Here is a 19,626-nt window from a genome sequence, read left to right as displayed (position 1 = left end):
TGGCAGAGTTAATGAGGACCAGATCACAAAGAATCTAGAATGCTCGCCAGAACTTTTGGTTGTTTTTAAGGCTATCTCCATATTGTGCTTTAGGAAGATTAATTTGCAGTGTTTAAAAGAGACTAGAATAAGAGGCGAGAGATAGAAAGACCAATTAGAATGGTCTAGAAAGTAGAGGATGCATTTCAGTAACTGAGTAGTGAATAAGAATCTTCTGCCTCTAGAAGAGACACTGATGTTAGTTATTCACATTACATCTGTGAAAAGACAAGTGGATCATTAGCAATACTTTTTTGTTACTGAACAAGTGAGTAAAGGCCATTTTCACTTACTCTTTCAGAAGTTAGACACTGGTGACATTTTCTTCAGTTGGCTCCTGTCCCTTTTTGTAGTCTGTTGTTGCCAAAATCAATACACATAATACTCACTGTGGCTGAGCTGACATTCTGTTACTGGGAGAAGTGTTTTAAGCTTTGTATTAAACTTGAAATATCTAGGCAGTGTAGAACTCATTAAAGATTACTTTTCAGATACTTTCATGCTTTGACCATTCTGTAACCTAAAGTGTGCATTGCAGTACTTAAAGTAATCTAGATATTTGTTCAAGTTTAATATCTCATTTCTTATTAAAGCTGAAACATAGCCTGAATGAATACATTTATTGTATGTATAAATTTTTAAAGTTCTACAGTTATTAATGATAGAATATAGTAAACACTAGACCATCCCAAGAAGTTATCTTTTAAGACCAGTTTTCAAACTACCACTTTTTTTTCTTTAATAAAAAAAAAAAAAGGATTTTGTTTCTGGGCACCTTGGGAATTTTTTTGAGGTTTATGTTACCTTTTGAGATCTATAATTTAATTAAATGTTTTTATTGCTGGTAAAAATAAGGAAGAATACTGCTCAATTCTAGCTAAAAAATTCTCTTCTTTTAAATTGGGAATCTCTCAGTAGTTTGAAAAACAAAGTAAGTTTCACTTTTACCCTGTGAAGCTTTTGGATGTACATGAACATGATTTCTGGCCTGAAGTAGTCTGACTTTCTGTTAAACATATGTATAAATTTTTTTTAAAATTAATTTTTAATAACATAAGTAATGCAGAATTACATTGTCTTTCAAAGATCTAAAAAAATTGCAGTTTTCCTGACATCCATATCCTAATACTAATTAATATCCTTTTTTTCTACCTAACGCAAGGCTTTTCAACCTTGCCTAAACACGTTTTTAAGAAAGCAAATGTTACTAATAACTGGAGATATCTTTCAGTAGAATCTTTATATTTCAGATCTTAAAAAAAATGTTTTCTTAACAGAACCATTATTTGTGAAATATTAGAGGAAACCATGAGCTATTCTTAGTGACTTATCGTTGTGTTCTATTTGGGAAGAAAAGTAGTTTATGTAACCCAGAAACTGTCAACATCATTTTCTTTGTGTGTTGACATTCTGTGGTTTGACAGTTTTACAATAAGAGATTTAACACTTGAAAAATTTGAATTTCATTATAATCATTAATGACCTAAGGTACATAAAAGAAAGCCACTGTAAATATGTGTGTCTTCTTTATATCTTTCTAGATAAGAACGGTGGTAGAATGTTGTGGAAATATATGGCTTTGTCTTTCACTTTTTTTTTTTTTCATATTTCGCCTGTGATGAGTGTAAGAATTAACTATTTGATTGCTTTAAAGGCTATGAAAATGAGCCGGAGATCTGCTGATGCCAGTCAGAGGAGTTTGGCTTATAATCGCATAGTTGATGCCCTAAATGAATTCAGGTACATATTCTCCAGCTTTTCATAATATATTGTTGTTTTGCAGTGTACACAGGAAGATTTATTTATTTTATTTACCTTATTCTGATCAACTTTTTAAATTTCTTTGTCTCATGATCAAATGAGGGTATAATTCAGTAGGCCATTGGCTCCTGTGTTATTAAATATCAAATGTGCTTGGGATTCAGGCATATGTGGGAGCCATCAGTGGTATGATATTTATTACTGGACCATTAGACAAGCAAATATGACCAGAAGAGACCCTTGTTCCAGCAGAAATATACTTTGTCCCCTTTTGGGCTCCTAGATGTAGGGATTAGTTAGATGTTATTTAACCAGTGATAGTAATCAGATGTTCTTGGATACATGCAATACAAGGACACATGGCTGGAGGGAATATGAACTTGATGTTCCAAATAACTGTTGCTTGATCATTTCTCTAGAAATGGCAAAGCAAATAGTTTTTCTTCTGCCAGCGTTTTGTGGCACAACAAAGCTTGTGCCTGAAGCTCCAACAACTGCTGTAACTGTGCTCTAATTATGGCAAGCAAACTTATTGCATGTGAACTTAACATTGGGAATCACACTAAATGACTGATACTTGTCTTCCTCTAAGAGATTTATGTTAGGTCTGCTTTATCCTCTCATCTTCTCAGTCTTTCCTCTTTTATGTACACTGGAGAAATAGTTTAGACATTTTGCTTATTTACCTAAAAGAATCCTGCAGTATTATTTTGAGTTTTACATTATGCAGTATTACAAGGTAATGAACCCTCACCCCTGCACTTGGAACTATTACTTACGTTATTGGATTACAGCTTCTTTTCTGCAATCACATGCTCTGTGGCAGAAGGCCAAGAGTCCCTGTTTGAGCTCTGAGGAAACACTGTCATTATAGATCCAGCTGAGATGACCAGAATAGTAAATATTGTCAGAGGATTCATTCCTAGTAGAATACTGATCTTGCTCTTAAATTATAAATGATGTTTGTATTTTTTAAAAATTGAATTAAATACCTAGGAGTTACTTGCTTTGGTAATAGAATAGGATGAATGGCCTAGCCTTAGGATTTTAAGATTGCCTAGAATTTACAACGTGTGAGTTATCAAATTATTGAAAATGTATGTCATGATTGTGTACCTTTTCTTTTGTATTAGTTTATTTCATTTCAACCAGTGCATATCTGAAAGGCTGTGTAAGTCAGTTCAGTTAAGCATTTTTACAATATCTTAGAAATAATAAACTCAATTTTTATTAAGAGGTCTATCTGTAGAAGTACTAAAAATACGTACAGTAGATCCTCATTATTTACAGATTCTGTATTTGTGAACTCACTTACTTGGTAAAATTTATAACCCCGAAATATACTCAAGTGCGTTTGCAATCATTTGTGGACATACACAGAGCAGTGAAAAAATTGAGTGGCCTTACATACACATTCCCAGATGAGATTGAATGAGAGAATGCTCTGCCTTCTCGTTTCAGCTCTCATTCTGTAAACAAGTGTCCTTTTGACATCTGTTTAGTGCCACTTTCTTTTCTTTTTTCCTTTCTTTTCTTTTCTTTTTAGCATTTCTTGCTTTTTGTTAGTGATTTTGCTATGAAAAATGACCCTCAAGCATAGAGCTGAAATGTTGTCCAGTGTTCCTAAGTGCAAGAAGGCTGTGATGTACCTTACAGAGAAAAATACATGTGTTAGGTAAACTTCGTTTAGAAGTGAGTCAAGTGCTATTCGTTGTGAATTCAGTGTTAATCAAAAGTATATTGAATATTACAGAAACCCACATAAAACGAGATTATGTATTGATGATTTGACGAAATGTTGTGACCAGAGGCTCACAGGAATCTAAACCCTGTATTTCCCCTAGGAACAGTGATTCAGTGAACATTCGTTCATATCAACTTTATAGAACATTACTACAAATAAGACTGTCATACTTAATATTAAAATTAAGTGGTTATTAAAAATTAGCTGTTAGATAATTTTAAAAGTATGTGACTATTTGAGACCAGATGATTAATGAATTTTGGGTAGTTGAGGAGAGGAAGGAAATGATTCATATGTATACAGATGCCTTGAAACTTAGAGAAGCAGGAAGTATGTTTTAATTAGCATTTTTTCCTGGCAAAGGTGAGGTCCTTGGATTTTTACCTAGACTTCCTGCATATCAAAGAAAACTAAATTGTGTCCACAGTTCCCTTACAACTGAAGGAGTCTTTCATTCTCTAGGAGAAACAAAAGGTCAGATGACTGACAATACTCGCTCTTTGTACCGCTGAAGGGTAGGGCATAATCATTAGTGGGGAAGAAAGCAACTTTACTTCTAGATCGTTAATGACAGCATAGAGTTGTATATAGTGGGAAGCACTACTGCATAATTAATTTTTTTGCCTTCTTTGCACTTGATATGCTGAGATCATAGTACATATTCTTAAACACCAAAACACTAAAGCTGATGTCCTCATGGACCACTCTACTAATGTTAGTGATCTGGTCCTGGCCCATGACACATAGTTTGTAATAGACACTAATATGCCGAAGAAACTCATGGGAAATGAATTGATCAGCTCAGCCATTTATACAGTGTTTTTTTAGATGAAAAATACATCTACATGGCTAAGAAACAAAAAAATATACTGAAAGGTCTAATAATGAAAAATGAAGTCTGTCTTACCTCTCCCATCCCCATTCTTACTTGCCAAGAACATTCTCTTTTAACTCTTAATTATTTCTTTTGTTATTTACCTCCATATTATTAAACAGTGTACTTAATGCAGCTGTTTCTTGATTTATCAGTTTTAGAGCGTATTTATTTTTTGCCATGAGTTTATAACTGCTCTTCAGACCTTTAGCCTCTCAGTATAGTGCTAATACTTCTTGTCTTTTCAGCTCTAGTAAATATTCTACTTTCTTTGATAATTTATTTTCCTCTATTTCGTCTCTCTTGAATTCTATTTGTTAGAAACTGAAACTCCTAGATTGATCTTCTCTCTCCTTCTGAGTCCTGAGCCCCTTCTTGCTTCAGTGGACAAATTAGCCCCTCTATGAATATGCCCCCCCGCCACCCCCCACTATGAACACTGTAGCCCATATCTTCCTCTACTGTACTACTTCAGTTAACATTCTTGTCTGTTTTGTCTTCTAGAATTTTATTGTATCTATAATTTTAATTTTCACTAAGGTTCCTCTCCCATCCTATCTGTTGTAGTAATTTATCTGTTTTTATATCCTTAAGTGGTGTTCAGTTGGGGCTTCAGAACTGAAAGGGGATAAACATTTGTGCTCAATTTTCCTTTCTATCTGGGTATCCTTAATAGGCATTAAAAATAAGCATTTTCAAATATCCCTTGTTTATATTCTAGTCGTATTTTTCTCTGTAAAAAAACCTTTAATTCTTTTCCATTTATTTATTTTTAAGTTCTCAGCTATGATTTTATGGCCCACAAAGAACTCATTAATGTGACCCGTATATTCACTTCTATCCATTGTAATATATCATGTTCATATTTGGTCAATAGTCACTGAAACTTGTACAAACAAGAGAATTATTTTTCATTTTTGGATTCTAGGTGTTAGAGAATTATACTGAAGTGTAGGTATTAGCACTTGTGGAGCTAGAATAGAGATTGACTAGTTTCTGAAGACCCAACTTTACAGGAGTTGGTTAGTCTAGTGAGGGTGTATAGGACTTTGCTAAATAGATATTAATGTAAAAGAAATGAATTGACATCTTAAAGATATTCTTGAAGCCTTCAGAAGAGAGTGCAAGTCACGAGACCAGCTATTGCCTGAAATGAAATAGCTAGAAGAGTACTATCATAATTGTACAATAAACCTCTCTTGTGTTGAGTCAAGGAAAACTCTAGAACGTTGAAAGAGAGTCAAAAATATAGCATACCATCTATCATGTCCTCATCATCCTTCAGAAAGAGTCTCAGCATAGGCAACAAAAGGATGCTGAGAAAGTAGTATTTGGAGTGCTTATATGGATAAGCTATTACTCCATTTAGAATATTTTTCTTTTCTGTGTTGTTGATTATTTACAGTATATCTAAGTACAGCATATACCTTCAGAACATAGAGTTGGAAGGGGCTTTAGAAATTACCTAGTCCTTTCCTTTCATTTTACGTGTGGAGGAAACTGATGCTTAAATTAAGAAAATAATTTACCCAAGAGCACACAGTGATTGGGTGCAGAGCCAGAACCAACATATTTTGAGTTAATGTACAGAATATTACCCGTGGTACTATGCTGATGACAAAGAAAATGACTTGATTCATTGTCTTCTCTCAAAAGCTTTAATAATCTAGGTGTGTGGCCCAAGCAGGCAAGATAATTTTATTTTAAGAGTATGTGACTCTGAGAACTATGAATTTCATAATGTGTGTCCTTCTTTTTAGGACAACAATTTGTAATCTTTACACAATGCCACGAATTGGAGAGCCTGTCTGGCTTACAATGATGTCGGGGATTCCAGAAAAGAACCAGCTTTGCCATCGTTTCATGAAGGAATTCACTTTTCTAATGGAAAATGCTTCAAAAAATCAGTATGGCTTACTCTTATCTATCTGTATGTCTATCTTAGCTATTATTTGCTATAACTAGATTTCAAATTGTGATCAAACTCAGTTACAAAAGTGAAAGAATTAACCATTATCTTTGGAATTATTTCATATTATTAATAATCAAAACAGTTCTAAAACGTAATTAAAATATAGGGTGTGGAAGAAGGCCACAGAACTTTATGAATGAGAAACAGTAAAAATATCTTTGTGTTAAATTAAAATTTCTGACATAGAACTCTTTGAGGCTTCCCATTTTTTGTGAATTATATCCACTTTTGCAGTTTAATTCTGTAGAAAAGAAGTAGAAAATCATAAGGAAGTGCCAACATTCCAGTAATACATTTTTAATGTTATAATTTATCATATTGTTCCCTTCTAAGCGTTCATCAAATTCCTAGAATTCAGATGAGTCATACAGATGTTTTTATTCTCTTTGATGGTAAACAAAGTTTGCTTAATACTTTCCTTTATTTTCCCATTCAGTAATTTGGAAATGTGTAGATTTCCTGGTTGATTTGTTAATAAATTGTGTACATTAAACGCTGAAAAGAATCCATAATTTTTCAAGTAAAACTACATTTTCGTTTTATAATTTTGATTAGCAATAGCTTCTTGTGAATGCTATCTTTAAGGATTTTTTTTTTAATAAACTTTTTTTTTTTAATTTTTTTTATTGGGGAATATTGGGGAACAGTGTGTTTCTCCAGGGCCGATCAGCTCCCAAGTCATTGTCCATTGTCAGTCTAATTGTAGAGGGCGCAGCTCAGCTCCAAGTCCAGTTGCCGTTTTCAGTCTTTAGTTTCAGTTTCAGGGGGCACAGCCCACCATCCCATGTGGGAATTGAACCGGCAACCTTGTTGTTAAGAGCTCGGGCTCTAACCAACTGCGCCATCTGGCCGCCCCAATTTAAGGATTTTCTTTAACTTTTATACAACCAAAAAATTAATTGACTTTCATTTTCATCCAAGTGATACGCCTTCCTTTCTTCTCTCCTCTCCTTTTTTATGTTGTTTGGCCACATGAGAATGTGTGCTGTCTTTGTTTATTTTGTCATTGTTTTGTACCTACGGTGTCATGAAGGCAAGTTGGAACCTGATAGGATGCATTTTGTTTTTCAGATTCTTGCCAGCACTCATTACTGCAGTTCTGACCAATCATCTTGCCTGGGTTCCAACAGTCATGCCAAATGGACAACCACCTATAAAAATATTTTTAGAAAAACATTCCTCTCAGAGTGTGGACATGTTGGCAAAGACTCATCCATATAACCCACTTTGGGCACAACTGGGTATGTAGTCTGAAGTCACTATGTTATGCATCATACTTAAGACTTTTGTGTAGCTGTCTGGAGTTATTTTATAACAAAAACAAAAATAAAGAAAAGGCTGTTTTTCCTCCTCTATTCTAAAGCACCTGTTCTTTGCTTGTCTTTCCATGCCTGCTAAGTTGTCTTATCCCCATCTTGTGCCTGATATTATTCCTTATAGATAGAGAACTGCACCTGAAACAACAGAGGCAGGATGATGGCTGTTTACTATTAGGTTGGTGCAAAAATAATTGCAGTTTAAAGGTTAAAAATAATTGCAAAAACTGCAATTACTTTTGCACCAACTTAATAGTAACTTCAGGGTCCACAGGGGTTTGTGTTAGATACTTTGTTTATAAAGAATGAATCAATACAGTCACATGTGATAGCTAGAATAAATCTGATTAACTGGTCATTGAGGTTTGTGTTGTTCCACTTTCATTTGTTTGTTGAGTAATTTTGAAAAATGTTTCCCTTCGTGCTTGGCCCCAATGAATTAATGGTTACCAGAGGAGAGAGGCGATAGTTAATGATAGACAGTTGTTAGGTAGGCAATGTAGCAGGTGCTTGAAAGCACAGGCTGTAGAATCAGGCAGATCACGTTTGAATCTCAGTTTACTTAGTTGTAAAGTGCAGATAATAGTAGTACATACTTCATAAAGCTGTGAAAATTAAATGAGATAATGCATGTTAAGTGATTAGGACAGTGCTTGGTAAATGTTAGCTGCTGTTACTCCTACCCTTACTCTATTGCTGTTAAGTGATGGGGAGAAATCAGATGAGAACGTTTTGGTGACATGGTAGAAACTTCCCTTAGGTTGTGCTGGTGAGTGAGCTACTAGGCAGAGTGTCATGCGGCTTATTAATCCATGTAGCCAACCTCTCTCCCTCCCTTTCTCCTTCCTTCCCTTCCACCCTCTCTCTTTCTTCCTCCACTCCTTTCCTCTTTCCCTCCCTGTTTCCCTCCCTGTTTCCCTCCCCCCCTCCTTTCGTATTTTCTACTTGAATTATGGAATGTTGATACACAACAAACATATATCAAGTATATAGTTTTGTAAATTTTGATACATACGTCAAAATATATATGCCTCTTAAACCATCACCAAAATCAAGATGATGAACATATCCATCACTTCCAAAAGTTTTCCGTTCTGTAATTTCTCCCTCCTGTTGTTCCCCCACTCTCCCTGTTCACTTGCCCCCCATACCCAGGTAGCCACTGGTCTGCTTTCTCTCACTATGGATTAGTTTGCATTTTCTAGAGTTTTGTATAAATGGAATCATGCAGTCATGCTTTATTTTGTCTGACTTCTTTCATTTAACATAATTATTTTGAGATTCACCTATGTTGTATGTATTAATAGTTCATTTTTTAAAATGCTGAGTAGTATTCCATTGTATAGACAATAAATTTCCTTTTTTCAAATCAAGTAATTCGGTAGTATTTTTTTGGGCATTTCAAATCTATTTTTAATTCTATAATCTTTTATTGAGTACATGATATAGCTAAAGCTCTGTACAAAGAGCATTGGAGGGTGTAAAGATGATGATATCTACTCCTTGCCCTCAGGAAGTTGACAGTATTATACTGTAGGTAGTACATATGAGAGCAATAATGAAAATTCCAAGAGGAACTATAAGAGAAATGAAAAGTTCAGTGGGAGTTCAACTTTTGCCCAAGGGATGATGCTTGGGTGGGAAGCTTTGCAGTGGTAGAGATACAGAGGGAAGGGAAAGTATATGGCTCGAGTGAAGGGATCTGGGTGTTCAAAGTGCTGAGCATAGTCAGTGGTCCACTTTAAGTGGGACTTGGGGTGAATAAAGATGAAAAGGGGTAAAAAGCAAACCTGGAGAAGTAAAGTGGAACTAGTCATGAAAGACTCACGTGCCATGCCGCAGCAGTTTCAATTTATTTGATAATTAGTGGAAACTTGGGAATAGTTTTGAACAGCGACATGATGGTATTAGGGCCAGAGTGTTAGCCAGAGGAGAGAATTTATCCTAATACTGTCTGTAGCATATATTTATTTGAGACCTATTTATTTGTTCTTTGAAAAAGTGTGAGCATTTTGTAAAGTACAAATAGAGGTTTTTATTTTATTATTTTCATTATTTTTATTAGTTTATATTTTCACTGTCTCTATTCCTAATGCTGTACTCTGCTTCTTGTAACTATGTATATATGTGTGTGTGTGTGTGTGTGTGTGTGTGTGTGTGTGTGTGTGTATATATATATATATATATAAATTGTAGTTGGGTTTCATTATTCTTCAGCTTCAGGTGTACGGTGCAGTGATCAGGCATCTACATCTTCCCTGAGGTGGTCTCCCTAATGGGACAAGTGTCCATCGGATACCCTACAAAATCTTTACAACATTTAAATAGAGGTTTTTAAATGTATATACTGACAACTTGCAAAATTGAATTACATTTAAATTAATGAAATTGTACATTCTCCATTTTAAAGTGTTTTGGCACATTTGTTTCTTTGTTGGTTTAATTTGAGGTATAGCATAAATATAGAAATGACATTGATAACTCTTCCCCCCTTTTAATGTAATGGCTGTTAAAGTCTGGTATGGATACACAAGTGAAAATGAACCACGTGGCTAAACAAGTTGCTCTTTTAGGATAGGTCTCACTCTTCCTGCTCATTCCGGTCTATCCTGAGTACCCAACCCTTGAGGGAATGGAAGGGGAAATGGACTTTTAAAACCATGGGAGCTGTGGGGTCCTGGGTAGAGCAGCAAAAGTAAGGGTTATGATTTAAATCAAGGAAGGTTAAGTGTGTGATGTGAGTGCTCCAGAGCTGCTCCCTCTCTCTCCTCGCCCCCCAGCAGATACTGTGCTTTCTCTTCTCTGCATTGGATGTATCTACGTAATCTTTGTGCACATTGTACTTCAGGTAGTACTTCTCCCCAGGTGGAGTGCTCTGCTTGGGGCCTGGCGTAGAGAATGTTCTTGGTAAATGTGACTTTTGCAACTGACTTTTTGCTTGAGGATTCAAAACCACAGAAGCTACTTAAGGAGGAAGCTAGGAAACCCCTCCATTCACCTTTCTCTTTGGTTTAGACCATTCTCATCCTACTCTCCTATTAAGGAACTAAGAATAAAACCTGAACCCTCATACAATAAGAGTAGGTTTCTGATCATTGAAAATAACCTGCTTAGCTGCATGACTAGAGGATGTGTCATTAACTCATTTCTCCATTGCAGGGGACTTGTATGGCGCTATTGGCTCTCCTGTACGGTTAGCAAGGACTGTGGTGGTTGGCAAACGACAAGACATGGTCCAGAGGCTGCTTTATTTTCTTACTTATTTCATCAGATGCTCTGAACTTCAAGAAACCCATCTTTTAGAAAACGGAGAAGATGAAGCCATCGTTATGCCAGGCACAGTAATTACTACCACATTAGAGAAAGGTGAAATAGAAGAATCTGAGTATGTGCTTATCACAGTGCATAGAAACAAAAGCAGTCTGCTCTTTAAAGAGTCAGAAGAAACAAGGACTCCTAATTGTAACTGTAAATATTGCAGTCGTCCACTCCTTGAGCAAAATACAGAGAATGTGTTGCGACAAGAGAGCGAAGATATTCAAAACAGCTCTAAGGAGCGGCTAGAAATTTCAGATGAGTGCCCAATGACTTCTTCTGACTGCCAAGAAGAAAATGCTGTTGATGTTAAACAGTACAGAGATAAATTAAGAACTTGCCTTGACACCAAGTTAGAGACCGTTGTTTGTGCAGGATCTGCTCCAGCAGACACATGTGAATTGTCAAAGTCAGGCATGGAGCCAGCAGAAGAAACATGGCAGCGTGAGGAATTGCTCGATTCGGGTAGTCACACAGGCAAAGTGTTGAGATCCACGGGAATTGTTGTGGAAAAAAAACCTCCAGATAAGCTTGTGACTGCTGCATTTTCTTGTGAGACAGCCCAGGCAAAGGTTACCTTCTTGATTGGGGATTCTATGTCACCTGACTCAGATACTGAACTCCGAAGTCAGGCTGTGGTGGATCAGATTACCAGGCATCACACCAAACCACTGAAAGAAGAAAGAGGGGCTATTGATCAGCATCAAGAAACTAAACAGACAACTAAGGACCAATCTGGAGAGTCTGATACAGTGAACATGGTGTCTGGAGAGCCCTGTGAACTTCCCTGTTGGAATCACTCAGACCCAGAAAGCATGAGCTTATTTGATGAATATTTTAATGATGATTCAATTGAAACCAGGACTATTGATGATATTCCAGTAAAAACAAGTACAGACAGTAAAGAACACTGCTGTATGTTAGAATTTTCAAAAAGATTGTGTACAAAAAATAGCAAACAGGACATTGAATTTTGTAAATGTGTAGAAACAGTTCACAAAGATTCATGTAAAACCTGCTATCCTCAGCAGGACCAAAGAGATACACTGTCCATTCTTGTCCCCCATGGGGATAAAGACAGTTCAGAGAAAAAAATTGCTGTAGGAACTGAATGGGACATTCCAAGAAATGAAAGTTCAGATAGTGCTCTTGGGGATAGTGAAAGTGAAGATACAGGTCATGATTTGACTAGACAAGTAAGCACTTATTACGGAGGAGAGCAAGGAGATTGGGCAGAAGAAGATGAGATACCTTTCCCTGGGTAAGTAGGAAGTTTCAACCTATAACAGGCCTTACGTAAATATGTACCATTCTTTTATTTAGCTGATCTCTGAAGGTTGGTAGGAGCTAATATAAAAGAAGAGATCATTATCCTGGACAGATTCTCTTTTATTATCATGTGCTGATACTTATAGGAAGGATTAATGGCTAAGCTCTGTAGATAACACAGAAGGCAGTAGAGAAAAGGTATGTTGGTATGTACCCTGTTTCCCCAAAAGTAAGATCTTATTTTCCTTGAAAATAAGACCCGGTCTCATATTAATTTTTGCACCAAAGGACGCTTTAGAGCTGATTGTCGGGTTAGGTCTTATTTTCGGGGAAACACAGTAGGAGATTTCTTACTCCTTAGGAATTTTCAAGCCATTTAGGAGTGAATTATGCCCCCAAAAGGACCTATGCTGAGCCTGGCAACTAGGGAGAGATAATCACTGAGAAGGTAGGAAATGGCTGTTACAAATCAATTTCGCCAAGATTAAGAGGAAAACAGGGACTGTACGTTCTGGGTCAAGTATACACGAAAAATCTTACTTGAGAAATGTTAGAAACCAAGCTTTGGGTTTGTGAGATATTTAACTACTTTGTTTTGGATGTGGTCTTCGTAATTGGATTGTATTAAGACTGTGTTACATACACAATGGACAGTATTCTCAAGTCTATTATGAAAAAGTTATGCTCTTAAAGTCTATTATGAAAGAGATATGCTCACCTCCTTACGTAATTGTTCACCAGACCCTCTTCTCTAGATAGGAGGGAGTATTTTGTGGTCTGATTGAGCACTTAAGCCAGTTTTTATTTAAGAATGATTGTAATCTGAGTATATTTTGTAGAAAATGATGGCATTTAATATGGACTAGTAGAGTACAAAATTCTTTCTATTGGTACAATATGTTTATTACTAATTAGGTACGCCTTCTTTTGGGACCTTTCTTCTAGGTCAAAGTTAATTGAAGTGAGTGCTGTTCAGCCCAACATTGCCAATTTTGGGAGGTCCTTGTTGGGTGGATACTGCTCGTCTTATGTTCCTGACTTTGTTCTTCAAGGAATTGGGAGTGATGAGAGGCTCCGTCAGTGTCTGGTGTCAGATTTGTCTCACGCTGTGCAGGTGAGTGACCTTCACTGCTCTTGAATTTATTTAGAATGAACTCTGTTAACCAGTAGAACCCAGAACACTTCATTGTGTAACCCAATCATTTTTCTCTGAATCAATTACTTTATATAATACCTGCGTGTTTGTACCTGTCACCATGAAAGCAAGTAGAGAGTTCCAGAAATCTGTCCAAATGGAAATCTAAAATAAGGAAAGTACTGTATGTATTTATAGACGTCCCTCACTAGATTATTTATAATATCAATAAAATTGCAAAGGCCTAAATGTGAATGGAATTATTTTTTTAATTTTATTTTCAGATTATTCATTCCTAGTCTGTAGAAGTACAATTGGTTTATTGATCTTGTATCCTGACACCTTGCTGAATTCTTTTATTAGTTGTAGTTTTTTGTGTGGATTCTTTAGGATTTTTTACATGCAGGCTCATGCCATCAACGAATAGTTTAACATCTTCCTTTTCAGTCTGGACGCCTTTTGTTTCTTTTTCTTTCCTGGTTGTACAGGCTGGAACCTCAGTACAGTGTTCCATAGAAGTGCTGAGAGTGAACACCCTTGTCTTGCTCCTGATCTCAGAGAGAAAACATTGAGTCTTTCATTATTTAGTATGATGTTAGCTGTAGGATTCTTACAGATGCCCTTTCTCAGGTGGACAGGGTTCCCTTCTCTTCCAGTTTTTTGAGTTTTGTTTGTCTCACCCCCTTCTCCCTTTTACTCCCCCGCCACCTTTAAATCTTGAATGGGTGTGAGATTTTGTCAAATACTATTTCATTGTCTATTGAAACGATCATGTATTTCTTCTTTAAACAGTTAATGTGATAGATTACATAGATTGATTTTTAGACCAACCCTTTGTATTCCAGGGGCGACGGTCTCTCTTGGTCATGGTATATACTACATTTTATATGCTGGATTTGATTTACTAATATTTTCTTGTAGATTTTTGGAGTCTATATTCATGAGAGGTATTATTAGTCTGTAGTTTTCTTGTGATGTCTTCGTCTAGCTGTAGTATCAGAATAATACTGGCCTGATAGAATGAGTTGAGAAGTATTCCCTCCTCTGTCTCTCAGGATATTCTGGAATGTTGGTATTATTTTTTCTCCAAATGTTTGATAGAATTCACCAGTGAAGCCATCTGGGTCTAGGCTTTTTTTAATGAGAATATTTTAAATTGCTAATTCAATTTCTTCTTACAGATCTATTCTGATTTTCATTTTCTTCCTGAGTGTATGACGTAAACTGTATGACTCTTTTCCTGCTTCAGCAGCAGAGTTGAGTCATTGAGACAGTGATCTTGTAGCCCCTAAAGCCAAAAATGTTTTCTCTGGCTGTTTACCGAAAAAGTTTGCTGATTCCTATTCTAGCTGAAGGTCTGTCAATTTTGTTCATCTTTTTAAGGAAACAACTTTTCTTTTCGTTGATTTTTCTCTATTATCTGTCTTGTATTTCATTGTTTTCTATCCTAATTTTATTATTTCTTTTCTTCTGCTTGCTTTCAGTGTAGTTTGCTCTTTTTATAGTTTCTTAAGATGGCATCTTAGGTTATTTATTTGAAATATATTTTTCTTTTCTAATATAGGCATTTAAAGCTCTGAATTTTCCTCTAAGCTCCGTTTTTACTGAGTCTCATACATTTTGTTTTCATTTTCATTTACTTCAAAGTATTTTCTAACTTCTCTTGCCATTTCCTTGACCCAAGGGTTATTTAGCAGTGTGATATTTAATTTCTAAATATTTGTAGAATTCTTAAATGTCCTTTTATTGTTGATTTCTAAATTAGTTCCATTGTGATTAGACAACACACTTTATCTGATTTCAGTCCTTTTAAATTTATTGAGACTTTTTATGGCCCAGCATATGTTCTGTCCTAGAGACTGTTCCGTGTGCGCTTGAAAAAACGTAGCTGGCTGCTGTAGGGCAGAGTGTTCTATAGATGCCAGGTCCTTGCTGATTTTCTATCTAGTTGTTCCTTCAGTTACTGAGGTAGAATATTGAAGTCTCCAGCTGTTACTGAATTTTCTGTTTCTCCCTTCAATTCTCTGTGTCACTTTAATAATTTTTTTGGTTTAACAAAACTCCCCCATACACCCCGTCCCCCCCCAAAAAAAAACACACCAGAAAAACAAAACGTTAAAAAGGAAATGGAGAAATCCAACTAGGAAATCATGGGTGAGAAAATACGGCTCAGTGAGCAACCTGTCGCTTAATTGTTAGCCCAGAAAGTTTAAACCCTCTGTCTGTAGAAAAGTACCTAAAGTTGTAAATTTTGGTGTTTTATTGTATAGTAGGGAAATTATGGCAAATCCAGACAAAAACAAAGCTTATAAGGATAACTTATTAAACTCATGTTCTTTATATTTAAAAGCTATTTTGTTGAACCTTTTAATGTGAATCAAATATTTACTGACATACTGTGTTCTAAACATAGTGCTAGTTTTCCAAAGGATATATATGTGTAGATGAAAAATAAATAGTTTCTGACCTCAAGTTATTTACTTAGTAATGGAGAAAATAAGGCAAGTATGTAAGTGTAGTACAACGCCTAAAAACATAAATACGTGAGGAAGATAATAATAGGTAATTTAATGCTTCATAGGAAGGAATTTACATCGGCCAACGGTATTTGTCCTTCAGGCTGAAGGAACCATATCTGTTTTTTTTCACTTCTGTCCTCCCAGTGCCGAACGTAGTGCTCAGTATTTCTTGAATTACTTGGTTAGGAAATCCCGTGTGGGTCCCTCTAATGCTTTCTGTGCCCTCTTGTCCTTCTTTACGTCTGATCTTAGTCATTTAGTCTTTTTTCTTCATCTGTACCCATTACCACATACAGTGTTCCTTGGTGTTCTCTGAAAGCCTGGCATTGGAGGGGGTTACTGTCTCCTATTGAAGACAAAGCATTTTGGTGTGAAGGGTTTCCACCTGCTAATTATTGGAGGAGGAGTAATAACAATAAGCACTTAGTATTTTTTGTGGCCTTACTATGTCACTTAAATGTAATGCCTCACTTAATCTTATGATAATCCTTTGAGGTACTCATTATTATCACTCCTATATTTCAGGTATAGCATGGAGAGGTTTTTAAGTTACATGGATAGGGAATGGCAGAGCTAGAAATCAGTCCTTATCTGCCTGTTCTTAAGCTCCTGTGCCATGCTGTCTCTGAAACAGATGGACGAAGGTTAATACAGACACAAATAGTAAAACTGGCATTGCAAAATTTGAGAGACTTATATTAGTGGTCCCAGTTCTGCTCTTGGAGTTCTATTGCTATGGTAAGGAGGATGAGTTTTTTTGTCTTCTGCCCTCTGTTGTAGTAACTGGGTTTCTAAAAGTCTTTCCCTCTCATATTTTTATTTATAAGAAGATATTTATTATCAAAGCAGTATTACAGAAAATTTTGAAACAATGAAAAGTAAAATAACCAACCTTAATCTCAGCACTAACAGGTTGTTGAATTTCTCATTTTTTCAGTCATTTTTTCTTATTCATGTATGTTTATTTTTAGTGGTTTTAGTTATTGCATACTTAAAAATTTATCATCATTATATTAACCTGAGAACTATTTTAATGTGCATACATGGAAAAAAGCATGGAGGAACCTTTTAAGACACAAGTAATGAGGATAGTACTTTTTAAAAAAGATACCATCTTATTCTTCTGAACTATATTAATGGAGTGTCTTTTGTTTTTTTCTCAAGTTTCTGAGAAAGTGTCATTGTTCTTACTACCAAATCAATATGTGTTTACTTTATAAAATGTTAAAATGTGTCAAAAGCTAAAAACGGATTTTTCTAAGTCTACATTCAGTGGCAGCCATTCTTAATATAAAAATTTCTTCCAGTCATTATGCAGTATGTGGCATTTCACAAAGCCCAGGCTCGGCCTCTTACTACCTATGTGTCCTAAGACAAGATATTTAATCTAATACAGCCTCAGTTTCTTTGCCGATAATGAAGGCGATACTGTTTATATTCCAGACTTTTACTGTGTGGTGTTCTATATATATTAGGCACTCTGTGCCTTGTATCTTTTTGTCATCATTACTATTGTCTATGTATGTATGTGTATGTGTGTTTATACACACCATACACGTATATAAAATTGAGGCCTTATATATAGTATATAGTAATATATGCATATACATTTTTATATATACTATATACAGAGGGTATATAATATATATATATAGAGAGAGAGAGAGGATGTCAAAAAAATGTGTACACATTTTAGGAAAGGAAAAACTATTAAAATTATGATACACAATATATACTGATAACAAAAGATGAATACAAGTCATGTTTGACTTCTGCAATTACAAGAGGTGCTCAAAGTGGTTACCATCAGCGTTCAGACACTTCTGACTACAGCGAATTACTGTTTGAGCAATGTTGACCAAAGTGTCCACTTGTATATATATTTTTTTGGCTCCCCCAGAATATAGTTTTGATAAGTTTTCTTTACAAACTTTGTTTTTATCTATATTTACTATAATTTCCCTACTATGTCATTACAACACTAAAATTTAATTTTTATATATAAACATATATATATATATATTTAAATTTATTGGGAGTGACAATCGTTAGTAAAATTACATAGATTTCAGGTGTACAATTCTGTATTACATCATCTATAAATCCCATTGTGTGTTCACCATCCAGAGTCAGTTCTCCTTCCATCACCATATATTTGATCCCCCTTACCCTCATCTCCCACCCCCCACCTCCCTTACCCTCTGGTAACCACTAAACTATTGTCTGTGTCTATGAGTTTCTGTTTCTCATTTGTTTGTCTTGTTCTTTTGTTGTCTTTGGTTTATATACCACATATCAGTGAAATCACATGGTTCTCTGCTTTTTCTGTCTGACTTATTCCGCTCAGCATTACACTCTCAAGATCCATCCATGTTGTCACAAATGTTCCTAGATCATCTTTTCTTACCGCCGAATAGTATTCCATCGTGTATATATACCACAACTTCTTTATCCATTCATCTATCGAAGGACATTTTGGTTGTTTCCATGTCTTGGCCACCGTAAACAAAGCTGAAATGAACATTGGAGCACACGTGTCTTTATGTATAAATGTTTTCAGATTTTTTGGGTAGATACCCAGGAGAGGGATTGCTGGGTATGGCAATTCTATTTGTAATTTTTTGAGGAACCTCCACACTGCCTTCCATAACGGCTGCACCAGTCTGCATTCCCACCAACAGTGTATGAGCGTTCCTTTTTCTCCACAGCCTCTCCAACACTTGTTACTATTTGTCTTGTTGATGATAGCCATTCTGACTGGGGTGAGGTGATATCTCATTGTGGTTTTGATTTGCATTTCTCTGATGATTAGTGATGTTGAGCATTTTTTCATATGTCTATTTGCCATTTGTGTATCCTCTTTGGAGAAATGTCTCTTCAAGACCTCTGCCCATTTTTCAATTGGGTTGTTTGTTTTTTCGTTGTTGAGTTGCATGAGTTCCTTGTATATTCTGGATATTAGCCCCTTATCGGAGGCACTGTTTGCAAAAATCTTCTCCCATTCAGTTGGTGGCCTCTTTATTTTGTCGATGGATTCTTTTGCTGTGCAGAAGCTTTTAAGTTTCATATAGTCCCATTCGTTTATTTTAGCTTTTACTTCCATTGCCTTTGGAGTCAAATTCATAAAATGCTCTTTGACCCCAAGGTCCATAAGTTTAGTACCTATGTTTTCTTCTATGCAGTTTATCGTGTCAGGTCTTATGCTTAAGTCTTTGATCCATTTTGAATTAACTTTGGTACATGGTGACAAACAGCAGTCCAGTTTCATTCTTTTGCATGTGGCTATCCAATTCTCCCAGCACCATTTATTGAAGAGGCTGTCTTTCTTCCAATGTTTTTAGTTTCTTTGTCAAAAATTATCTGTCCATATTTATGTGGTTTTATTTCTGGGTTCTCAATTCTATTCCATTGGTCTATGTGTCTGTTTTTCTGCCAATACCATGCTGTTTTGATTATTGTAGCCCTGTAGTACAAGCCAAAGTCTGGAAGTGGGACACCTCCAGTGTTGTTCTTTTTTCTTAAGATCGCTTTGGCTGTTCGGGGTCTTTTGTGGTTCCAAACAAATCTGATGATTTTTTGTTCTATTTCTTTAAAATATGCCATTGGGATTTTGATGGGGATTGCATTGAATCTGTATATTGCTTTGGGTAATATGGCCATTTTAACTATGTTGATTGTTCCA

General features: G+C 35.7%; 1 protein-coding gene across 2 annotated transcripts in view; it reads left to right on the top strand.

Moving 5' to 3' along the window:
• Nucleotides 1-19,626, top strand: part of FNIP1 (folliculin interacting protein 1) — a 114,577-nt gene that overhangs the window by 78,843 nt on the left and 16,108 nt on the right. For both annotated transcript variants that reach the window (XM_019756042.3, XM_019756043.3), the window contains 5 exons: nt 1,694-1,779; nt 6,179-6,325; nt 7,462-7,631; nt 10,866-12,282; nt 13,236-13,404. In XM_019756042.3, the coding sequence (XP_019611601.1) occupies nt 1,694-1,779; nt 6,179-6,325; nt 7,462-7,631; nt 10,866-12,282; nt 13,236-13,404 (1,989 nt within the window). The remainder of the gene's footprint in view (nt 1-1,693; nt 1,780-6,178; nt 6,326-7,461; nt 7,632-10,865; nt 12,283-13,235; nt 13,405-19,626) is intronic.

This window comes from Rhinolophus sinicus, chromosome 5 (assembly GCF_057876585.1).
Source record: "Rhinolophus sinicus isolate RSI-liver-muscle chromosome 5, RSI-T2T, whole genome shotgun sequence".
Lineage (NCBI taxonomy): Eukaryota > Metazoa > Chordata > Mammalia > Chiroptera > Rhinolophidae > Rhinolophus > Rhinolophus sinicus.
The sequence above is the reverse complement of the archived record's forward strand: the minus strand, read 5'-3'. Positions and strand labels throughout refer to the sequence as shown.